The sequence below is a fragment of the Ostrinia nubilalis genome, chromosome Z (assembly GCF_963855985.1).
Source record: "Ostrinia nubilalis chromosome Z, ilOstNubi1.1, whole genome shotgun sequence".
Lineage (NCBI taxonomy): Eukaryota > Metazoa > Arthropoda > Insecta > Lepidoptera > Crambidae > Ostrinia > Ostrinia nubilalis.
This window is the reverse complement of record NC_087119.1, coordinates 26,871,101-26,883,343: the sequence shown is the minus strand read 5'-3', so window position 1 is coordinate 26,883,343 and position 12,243 is coordinate 26,871,101. Positions and strand designations below refer to the sequence as shown.

The 12,243-nt window shown below is 41.2% G+C and overlaps 1 protein-coding gene across 8 annotated transcripts in view; it reads left to right on the top strand.

Moving 5' to 3' along the window:
- LOC135086962 (protein NDRG3) overlaps positions 1 to 12,243 on the top strand; it is a 182,108-nt gene that overhangs the window by 145,672 nt on the left and 24,193 nt on the right. For all 8 annotated transcript variants that reach the window (XM_063981808.1, XM_063981802.1, XM_063981806.1 and 5 more), the window contains 2 exons: positions 5,616 to 5,757; positions 9,024 to 9,170. In XM_063981808.1, the coding sequence (XP_063837878.1) occupies positions 5,616 to 5,757; positions 9,024 to 9,170 (289 nt within the window). The remainder of the gene's footprint in view (positions 1 to 5,615; positions 5,758 to 9,023; positions 9,171 to 12,243) is intronic.

Sequence of the window (12,243 nt, the reverse complement as noted above, 5' to 3'; positions counted from 1 at the left end):
TGACATGAGAATATGACCTCATAAAGGTTCCAGGAAAGCGCTGAATGCAGGCCCCTACCAAGCAGCCAATCTCGAAGTCATCGGGGGAGGCCAGTATTCAGCATTGGGCCTCCTGTTTCTGAAAAGATTATGATGACCTGGTAAATGATATTGAAGGGAAGTAAAGCAGGATAAAGTCAATAATAGGGGCTCATAGTAATCTCTGATCAGCAGAGCTGACTGAGCAGCGGCATGGAGCAGACCGTAACCCGCTACGGCGGGCCGGGGGTCCTGTTGCACCAGGGCCGCGAGGAGAAAACCTCTATAAAAACAACTGGAGGATGGGATTGAGGGTTCCCTCGAAGCCGGAGAGGCTCGCTCGTGAGCGAGCCTCTATCCTGAGGCGGAGCTGCGGATGAATGTCCAACTAGGACAATAACTCGCGGCTCCGTTTCTTTGGGCTCTGGTGGAAACCGTCGGGTTATAGTGGGTAGGCGGGGAGAGTCCCACATAACCCACTGGCCGTCCCTGGGTATGCGCAAAGCATTTCCCGACGTAAAAAAGGGGCCCATAGTAAAGCAATCTTTGACAGCTGGCATTTCGTATTGGTCTGTGGAGGTGGCATTCGAGCGTAGACCCCAGTTAGCCGCGCCGCTGGTCCCAGCGGTCGGCTGGGTTGGGGGCCGCTGCGGCCGCCGCGGCGCCAGCGGAAAATTGATTCCTGACGACATTATTGAGCACCACATACGGTAATACCATTCGAATATCGAGGGGAATACGTTGAGGTGGCACTGGATTGTAAACTGCGGTTAGAACGTAATCATACGACATCTCCATCGTATATCTGAATAATACTGTTTCAATTTCATGCTCCTGTCATGTAACGTTTTCATATTGTTTATTTATTTCTGATTCACATGTAAGGATGTCGTCTACTCAAAGCATTTTAGAAGAAGAGTTGAGACGAGAGTTCAAAATTGGCGTTATCTGCAATTTTAGTTTCCTTCAACTGTTTAGGATTATTTTCAGTGAATAAAATGTAAAGCTAAATAATTAGATTTCTTTTAACCATGACTTCGTGACTATTCCGCCTGTACTGTAGAGCACATTCCAGCGAAGTAATGCCTCATACCTGGCGTTCGTTATAAAAACCCTGCAGTTCTTTGCGCGAGTCGTTGTCAAAGCGCAGTGTAATTAAGATGCATGCTGCGCGGTAATTGACCACCGAGGCTGGTACGTGGCGAGCAAGATCCCATATTCAGTACTAGCTTCTGCCCGCGACTTCGTCCGCGTGGAATAGATACTTTGGGCCTTTGGGCTAACGCTGACTTATTCTTCATTGGTGCTCCGCTATTGGTCTTAGCCTTCCTCGATAAATAGGCTATCTAACACTGAAAGAAATCGGTCCAGTAGTTCCTGAGATTACGAGTAGCTCGTTCAAGCGAACAAAATACAAACAAACTCTTCAGCTTTATAATATGAGTATAAGCAGATACCTAAAAAATATTTAATCTTAGACAATCTTAGAATATGTAAGACAACCATTAAAACATCTGGAGTAGTCTATCATAAGTAAGATTGTTTGTTTTATAATTCCAAGATGGAGCCTCGTTACATACAGACGAAAGTATTTGCCTGTCTGAAATCAAAGTGCATTTGCACAAGCGTAAACAAACTGTTCGCTGCTTCCAACCTTTAAAAAATATCCGATAGCAAAGGGAATGTTATATTCTATTTCTATCTAATGCATAGGATGGCTAGAACTCCTGTGACCTATGGTGACTCCATGGGTCTGATGAAGGCCTAAGAAGCGCGTTCCGATGATTGCATCACGATTTGTATGTGTCTCCCTTTTGGCCACATAAACTACAAATGTCGCCTTTTAAATATTAACGAGATCTTGCACTTCTATAAAGTGCACTAGCTCATCAGCCAGTGCCGCAGTGTTATGCAACAGCGAGTGCAGTCAATACTACTTATGTAATGCGCCGGTATTGTAGGGAATTGCAATATTAAAGTAGATGCAGTTATGATTAGTTTGTACCAGAATCCGTACTAAGATGCTGCAGCGGTCTTGAGAGAGATCTTGGGGGAAATCGGTACTGGTTCTTGCATTTGTCCCGTAATTGGAAGAAACAAGGTCAAAAAGCTCATATTCAAAGCTTCAAATCTCCAATGTGGCGCACCTTGAAACTTTGACAAGTACATAAAGTTCAGCTGCCATCTCTGGGAAAAATAAAGCTTTTCACTGGTATTGAAACGGCAAAAAAACATTCACAGTTTAATTTCGCATGGCATTTTGTTGGAACCCGCTGCAGATATTGAAGCGGTTTTTGTGACTGAAAAGAGTGTATGGGCTGGTGAGATATATGCAGAAATTTTTCCTGCACAACTTCATGCGGCCGATGTTTTATTGAAAAAGTAAATCAAATTGATAAATAATTGTGGAAGCCCTCCTCCTTTTTAGTAAACCTTATTAAGAAACACGGTGATCAGTCAATTAAGATTCAGAAACTATGATTTGGGTAGACAGAACGATAATCTTTACGAGGGCTTCACGTTATTGACGAGTGAGAAAACTAAGTAAATAGTCGTGAATCCTAATAAAATAATGGCGTCACTTTCAGCTAAATTACTTGTGTGTAATGAGGTCTAAGATGGAACAGCATTTAGCAACCAAAATACGTTAGTATCAACCCCAGCATTCCAAAGGCGGCTGAACGTACGAGTGCTTTGTAGGTAATATAAAAAGCAGTTGTCAGTTGGGCGCCGTCGCGACGCCCGTCGACAGCCCTCGGCGTCAACAAACATCTAATCTAGCCCCAAACTATCTGCAGTCATTAGTACGGCAGCATCGACCCGCCCTTGTATGTCTCTGTGCTAATTGGAATACATTTTTAATCGTCTGTCTGACGTGTGGGAAACTTTCCAAGCTGTGTTAATTACAACTTACTAACATTATTGTACCAACCGGCCTTTGTGGAAATCATTGGGGGAGCCTATGTTCAGCGGTGGACATCCTACGGCTGAAATGATGCTTATGATGATGAACATTATTGTCATGTTTTTAAAGAAAAGCTCAAAGGATTTGCCACATAAGATGCAGTCTGCGGTCAGGTCAAAGTAATCTTACTTTGACCTGACCGCAGACCGCAACCAGACAATTTTTAAGCGGTTCAAATTAAATAAACTAAATAATGATAAAACCATTAAAAATTAAATTGGGAAAGAAATTGATCTAGATAAAAACTTTGAAAAGTACCATTAAAAATAATAGTAAGTACCTATTAATAACGATTCGTTTTTTATGTTCTGGTAGCTTTTTTATTACGTTTTCGATTCGTGTATGACAAGAACCTATCTTCCACTCGAGTCTTTTTTTCGGACTTTATAGCTCCTATATTGGATCTAGGAGACAGAGCTCGTGATGAGCAGATACGTAATAATTTTAATGCTCGTTTCGATGTCTCTCGTACCGAGGCTCATTCGACATTCATTACCTTGCAGCTCCAATTGAATACCCACTTCAGTTTGACGTCTATCTGAACTAGTCTAGTTTTATGAAGTCGTATCTCAGTCAAATTAATCCAATCTTCATTTGTCTCTAATTTACCTTATTTTATCCCAAACTTTGAATTCCCTGTGTTCTTAGGTATTTGCTATGTAATGTGACTTATGATTACGTGCTCATGAGCCTAACTCCATGAGTTACAGTGGTGGGAACAGATTTGTAAAAATACGTAATGTATCTCTATGTAACATATATCTCCTATCACATCACTAAAATATAAGCATTTATGCATACAGGATGTTAGGTAAATGGGTATATGAGCCGACAAAATAAAATTTTATAAAATCTGATTTGTATGAAAATTAATATAATTAAAATGAAGATATCAATTTTCTGACTTCACCATACCATTTATATGCCCATGTTAACATGAGCTAGTGTCGGCTCATATACTCATTTACCTAACACCCTGTATACACTGAAATTTTATAAAAGCAAATAACGTCTTTAAAACATGTTATTTGTATAAAGCATTCACTGAAATCGTATATTGATCTAAGCAGGGTTAAAGACAGCTGATAACATCCTATAATCCCTACTGCCTACAGCCCGGGGCGGGCATGAGGGCGGGTCCTCTCGCACAGCGGGAGGTTATGAAGAAGAGCAGTGGTTCTTAACCTTTAAGTCATGAGGGACCACTTTACCAAATTTCTGTCTTGTCAGGTACCACCTCATAATCATAATCGGTCAAAAGTAAACCAGTTTGACTGCAAAGTGGTTTTGATTGAGGCGTGCAAGTGCAGTTCGTGGACCACTTGGAATGCCTTCAGGGACCACCAGTGGTCCGCGGACCACCGGTTAAGAACCACTGAAGTAGAGGATAGGCATAAACTGCTGATGGTGCACAAAGGGTCATTCAGTATCAGGATATACCAGTTACTGAACATTAAATTATACACTTTTGTTGCAAAATTGCATCTATGATAAGACGTCAGTGTTGATTTTGATCTGCCGTCATCTGTGCAACCAAAGTCGTTATTAAGTAGGTATATTGGCATCAGCGAGAAAGAAGATGCCGGTTGTTCGGTATAAAAAGCACAATCCTTTAATTAAATATTACTCGTAGCTGGCTGCTAGGCCATGTTTATCCATGTTAGTTTAACTCTTCTTTGTCTTTTGAGATGTTTGAGATAGCTGCCTCACTGGGCTTTTACCAGAGTAAATACAAATGAGTAGGTCATGTTCGGCGCAACTCCCCGCTAATCCACGCTAAATTTTGTCAGTGTGTGCGTGCGCGCCGCATATGTATTGGCGTGCTCACATACAAACCGCGCTCGGGGCGTTTCTATGAAGATCACCTACTCATTTATATTTACTCTGCTTTTACTAAGGAATAATATACCTACGCTGGTAACCCGCTGTGCTCGAGGACGCGCCCGCGAGCCGCCGCCGGGCTGTCTGGGACCAGAACAGATTGCGTCACTGCCCGAATCCCTCAGACTAGCTCTCGAAGCTGAAAACTACATTGCCAAGATTCCTCTTGTATTTATTATGCGTGTAGGTGAAAAGTGAAAGATAATAAATCGAAATAAAGCTTGCTGAATATTGGAATCGGTGAAAGTTTAGAAATACTTTTTCGGATCGCTGGATCGTGAGTCGTGACCCGGTGGTTTATACTATAAACTGGAAATATTTAACACCATTATTTCACTTATTTGGTCATATAGGTAGCAGAGGGTTTTAAATAACAGAGTCGGTACATTAAGGCTGAACTAGAATTCCAGGTATAAAAAGGCAAGATAGTCTGACAAAAGGAATCCAGGCATGTATAATGAACAAAGGGGAAGTTAGCAAACAGCAGTTTATATTGAAATGAAAAACTTTTGAAGCATTTTTCCTTCTTTTTATAGTAAAAAGGTTAATAGGACTATTCCCACAGCTGCAACTCCTGTGTAGCCGGGATCTACAGCTTGACCGCCCATGAAAACCCAGTCAGTGTAGGTCAAGTTTGTCCCGGGGGAAAGTTAAACTGTCATTGGACCCGAAACGAAATTAATCAGAAGAATATAAAAGAAAGAAGTTTGTTTTTCGCAATGAGTCACGTGAACCGTTTCGTTTGTTGCAGCTACGTGTACCCGACCATGGACGAGCTGGCCAACCAGCTCAACTACGTGCTGGGCCACTTCGGGATCAAGTCCTTCATCGGGTTCGGCGTCGGCGCCGGCGCCAACATCCTCGCTCGCTTCGCTCTCGCTCACCCTACTAAGGTAACGCATATAAAATGCTAGAGACAGATATCAGTTTGCTAAACTATTTTGCTAAACTCTTGACCTGCCAAAGTTAAATTATACATATAACCTCATGTCACTGTGCAATTGGTTGTTTAAGGGGAAGCTCCAATAGATTTCCGTTCACCTTCCCACTCCCAGAAAGTACCTAACCACAGTCACATGTCTTCACTAACTTAAGGAAAGACTACTTCACTACTTTAGTCTGATCTAATCGATTTGTGATCACTTGATTGACATCTACATTTCGATCCGGCCAATCTGTGCAATGGACACATCTCAGAACCTCATTGACACATACAAGTGTATGTAGCGTTACAAATGCAATGCCAAAGGCTGCTTCAGGCAAGTGACGGCCGAGCGACTGATCGGCCCTCAAACACACGCCAGTGACGTATTGACTCAATCGCTTTGGTGCCCACTGGCTCGGCGGCGACCCGTTTCGGCTGAAGGGCACGGAGATTGGCTGATCAACCGTTACCGCAAACTAGTAATATCCGATACGGTTTCCGAAATGTCGGCAATTGGCAAAATCAAAGGCATGCATCAAATAACCCCCGCAGATGCGAACAGATTGGGATCGGCAGTGACTAACATTCGACATCACTGTCGTATCTACTATAAATAGGTTAACAGTTACGACGACTCACGAGCACTACAGTTATTTACTACACTATAAATTAAGACCGATTTAAAAAAATCACCATTAGAATCCTATAGGCAATAAGAAGTTCGCCAGGTCAGCTAAAGTTGTGTAGACATCAGCTAATCAAATTTTAAATGTGAAATCCACACAATAGCGTTCATCTAGTCTTCTTCTGTACCATTATCTAAACATAGCATAAGGTGTTGATAGCAATTATCAAATATCTATTGCTAACCTCATAACAGAACGTGCAACGGTACAGTATCTCGGATATAGGTTTGCATTTGTGGCCAAAACGTAGATCGTATCCAGGCAGTGGGAAGCGACCTGAATCAATTGACGGCGACTGCCAAACCAAGATCGACAGCATTCGGTTACAATGCAAGTTACCGTCGCCTGAGTTCGTCTCGCTTCACATCGAGCTAAGGCCGCTCGTGCTTGAGCAGTCTTAACACTAGATAGCTTGGCCACCTGGATTCCGGCTTAGAACCTCGCATGAAGGCAATATCAATCCAATTTAATAATAATCCAATTATTATCATTGGCCTAACAAAGGCCACTGCTGGATAAATTAATATGAAAAGAGTCTGCATCCCTAAGAACTAATTTAATTAAAATTTCCCTGTCTTAATCCAGTTTTATCCCGATTCCTTCCTTATTTTATTAGTTCCTATTAGGAGATATCTACTAGTTTTTATTCACTTTTAATATTTATAAATTAACTAGCTTTTGCCCGCGACTTACTCAGCGTGAATTTCGATCTGTCACAGTTTTTATCGCGTTTTACTAAGTGCTAATACTTACTACTTGATTAGCATATAACATGTCCCTTTTTCAATATTTGCATATAACATGTCTTGGATTACGTTATCACGCTTAATTGTTAGTTCTTTGTACACTTCTTGTGATCAAATAAAATAAAAAAATGTTTACTGAAAATTCAGGGTGGCGAACATGTTGGTCGGATCAGGAAAATGTAATTATTCGCCGCGAATTTTTTCGCCCAACCCGCGTGACACGCCGCGTCGCCGTCGGCGCTGAACGAGTAATATGCCGCTTAAAAATATATTACTTTTCTATTTTAAATAACTTTAACGGTTTTTCACAAAGTTAATTTTACCTCGAATTTTTATCAAAGTAATTTACCTACGTTTGATCTAAAATAACAATTTGAAAGCAATGAAACAAGAATAGTTGCTCTATGGACGCTTTTCACAGTTGAATAGTCACAGAGCTGTGTTTCCACTAAAGTGCCTATGTCGAAAAAGTCAGAATAGTGCCAAGGTATTTGTTCAAAAATATAAGATAGTACATATAAAATGTGATGTACTCGTAGTTTCTTATGTAAACGTCGTGAGTGATTCACGCGACATTTGTGTGTAAAGTGGGTCGGAACAAAGGCAGGCAGCGCCAACTTTAGGCGCCGATGCGGGCGCGACTCAACTTGCGCCCGCCTTAATTAGGCGGCTAGTTAATTATTTCATGTTGGATAACTTACTGCTGTCACATTCGCAGTTAAAACTATCAAAATACAAGTGAACTCGACGTGGTGTTTAGAAGGTCGAAGGTACCGTTCGCACATTAACAAAATGAGTGGTTCCTTTTCTTCTTTTGGTCACAAAGCTTTCGAACGGCTTTTTATTTATCTGTATTGTAGAGTCAATACAGATAGTCGATGTGGTTCTGGCAGAGTAAAATACTCCCATTCTTCCCATAGCTGTCTTAATAGCGACTACTAGAGAAATATGCAAAATTATGGCTACCAAACCAATCCGTTTGTCCCGCATGGGGATTTTAGGCCTGCGTTCCTCCTCCTTTTGTTTTTCTTTTTAGACCAAATGCCTTGATGATGATGATAATGATGATGACTTCTGGCGTGTGCTGCGCTGGCGTTGATCACGAATATGAACGAAATGAGCGGTTCGGATTATCCTTAGGGCCAAAAAGCCTTCGGAATGGCTTTTTATTTATCTGTATTGCCATAAGACACTGACAGAGTAAAATAGGATCAACCTCACACTTAGCATGGATGTCGTAATGTCGTAAGATGTGACTAAGGGAGATATATGCGAACATCAGGCCACGCCAATCCGTCAGGAGTATAGGAGTACCAGTTCCGTAATATGCGAACATCAGGCCACGCCAATCTGTCTGTCCAGGGTATAGGAGTCAAAATTTCTTTATTTGTTTAGACTAATAAATAGTTCTTTCAGCCAAATGACGTCCACTGCTGGACAAAGGCCTCCCCCAAGGTTTTCCACAATGAACGGTCCTGCGCTGCCCGCATTCTTACAAATCGTCATTTTGCTCTTAAGGAGCCTCTACATGTCTCATAATCTTTTTACCCTACCAGCGCTTCGAGACCAACATAAATTTGGCAAGTGCTGAGAAGAAGCGCCGCAACAAACTCAGTCACCACTGTCTGCCGGTTAATATAAATAAATAGAAATAGTAGTAGTAGGTACATTCGATTCAGGAGCAGTTCACTGAGAGTACCAGTTCCCTTCAAATTTGTCTCTTTAAAGAAGAGATGGCTGTCCTCCTGCAGTTAAGACCAACCGCCCTGATGGTGATAATGATTGACTCCGTGCGTGTGCAGGTGGATGCGCTGGCGCTGATCAACTGCACGGCGAGCCAGGCGGGCTGGATCGAGTGGGCCTACCAGAAGATGAACAGCCGCTCGCTGCGCGCGCGCGGCATGACGCAGGGCGTGCTCGACTACCTCATGTGGCACCACTTCGGACGCGTGAGTTACTTATTTCTTTTGTTCTTTCTTTCTCTCTTTGTTTTTTGGTTTCTTTCCTTTTTTCTTTATTTTTATGTTTTTTAATTTAAGTTACCTAGCTAAAGCCTGATCCGTGAGCACGTAGAATCCCGTCCAATGACCCCAAGCTGCCCATCCTTGTCGCTCGCACGTAATTATGTTGCTGTCGCGCTCGCACACTCACTGCGGGCGCGCGTCGCACAGTCGTGACAGCAATATAATTACGCGCGAGCGATAAGGATGGGTAGCTTGGGGTCATTGGACGGGATTCTACGTGCCCACCAGGCTTTATCTGTGTTATTTATTTTATATCATAACCGATTTGAATGTAGGTAGGTGTGTCTATTTTTAATAATTTTAGTAAACACCCACGTACCTACTATAAGTATGCTAGGCGCCAGCTAACGTTAAAAATAAAAATCTAATTGTAAATTACTCGTACTTGTCCCTATTAGTATTTTTACGAGAAACATAAACATACAAACATCCGTTAAACATTTTCCTTAACGGGACAACAACAATACAAAAATATTAAACGACGCTCCCCCGGGAAGAATCTGAAACATGGTAAAGTCGCTACTATTAGAAAAACAGAGCGAACGCGAAATAACATGAAATTGAGATGATTTCAAGCCTTTCTTTCGTAATCACATTTGCAATAGAGATGTCCAGTTTTATTTCGCATCATAATATCGATAAAATATTTTAACCAATATCTTTACTGATTTCTACTTGTATAGGTAGTAGTTGAATAGTGCTTTTGAGCAATAAGCCGGTATTCTTATGTGGAAAATAATGACTTAGAAATTGATTAAATACTTGTATACTACCGATCATTTTGGGTAAGATGTCAGCATTCTCGATATTATCAATGACTATGGTTATGTAATTTATGCATAAAAACCTTTTCTCTTGGATCACTAAAAACCGCATTAAAATCTGTTGTAAAGATCTAATCGTACAGACAGCCGGAACGACTTTATTTTATACTATGTAAAGATATAACAAGCCCTTAGACCTCGATGTAAACCTCGACATAACCCCAGCACTATCGCTCGACCGATATCGCATCGCTGATTTGAACTAGCTGCTCCTGAGCCTTGCCGGCTCCGGGATTAAACGGGCTCGGAGATCCCGGCGTTTCAATAGTAATCCCGAGTTTGTTAGCTTTTGTAGTTTTTAAGCCACGCTCTGCTGTTCTGTTTCTGATTAGTTCTAGTTCAAAGGTACTGTCTATGATACTGTGATCACATTTGATCAAAAATTCAATACACTGAACTGTCCCACCCGTGCATTGACAGAACGGACGTGGTTCAGAACTGACTACTGTGCCGAGAGGTCCCGGGTTCGATTTCCGGCCGGGCAGAAATTCAAATGTTGAATTTGAATTTCTGTGACGGGTCTGGATGTTTTCTATGTAGTTTATTATGTATGACAATGTATGTATTAAGAAAAAAGAAGTATTCACGTATGTTTTATAATTATATCCGTTGTCTAGTACCCATAGCACAAGCTTTGCTTGTTTGGGGCTAGCGGCGCAATGTAAAATATCCAAGGATATTTATTTATTTAAATTAAGTAAACGTGAACGAAACGTCTTTTGTAAAGTAGGTAAAATATTCACCGGCTCGTGCTTAAAGTGTGAAAACCATAACAATTTCTTTACGAAAAGAATAATGGATGTGCGAGTAGGTATATCATTAGTTCTTTATATAATTTACCAGCTATCTATACGAGTAGTAAGGCAGCTTAGTTTGAGACGACAAGCCGCAGTGTTTAATATCGAAGGACTATTTATTTGGTAATACTTTGGGACAGTTGCGTAATTTTACTGCCCGCCATCATGCCCCCACATCCTGTGTAAATAACGTGACGTAGAGAAAGACATTATGAAGGTTTTCCTTTACAGTGGTTAGGTCATCGTGGATCTTAGAAATAATTATAAAACTATATTTACAGTTTTTCGTTCCCTTCAACACACAATACATAGTTGGAAGTAGATACATTATGCATTTTACGAAATGAATGAAGTTTTTTCACACTTTTATAAAAGCTTCAAATCGGGAACAACTGTCTCAAATGACGCCACAATCGTCGGTACAATCTGCCGATGTACTAGTTTGATTGAAAGTCTGGCCACCTGGAATCCAATTTGAATGGGAACCAGCTACCTGTATTATCTGATTCGACCGTTGTAAGACAAATTTCTGGTTATTTAACCCTTCATGCCACAGATCATTATTGTTTGCGCGACCTTGGATCACTGCGCGATCGTTGTAGAGGGGTCGCGATCTGATTTGTATTATACCGACTGGTTTGTTGCTATCGCGTCTCAGACTGTGGCCCGAGTCCTTGAAAACATGATATCTAGGCTAGCTACCACCATCTTTGATAAGTCTTTCGCCATTATAACAATGTTATGAGCAGCTTTTCTGTGGTTGATGATTCTGGGTGAAGCTCGCTTCTACCTTTAGCCTGATCATCACTTTCCATCAGATAAAATGCAGGCCAAGAGTAAAAACTGCAGGATCTAGCACGTGATAGTATTGCTTTTAATACATAATACAATCCCCTGGAGTAAGACAGCTGGAGCGATCCAAATGCAGGACTTAATTGAATTCGTGTTTCGGAGTAATGCCGCCGCAGATAGATGCTGTCCTCTTACTGAACAAATAATGGTACGAGTATCGACCGTGCCCAAGAAGGTACACTAGTCGGCCATTCTCAGATGAGCTAGTTTTTGCATGTCCGGGCTGTTAAATCGTTAAAAATGACAAATTAGAGGCATGCAATTATTTTTATATGTTACTTAACAACCCCATCCAGTTGTGCATTAAATCATAGGCCTCTATTTTAAGTATTTGTGACTTAATTAATTTCATGAACCTCTGTTCTCTAATTACCGTTACGCGTCCGCACACCGACTTAATGTTAAAACTTGGCTGTAATTTTTATGTCGTATAGATTTGGTTTACTCCGTTCAACATTTTAAAGAGTACAAAAGATTGTCTTACGCATAGCAAAATATCTATTCAATAGAACCATTCTGTAAATA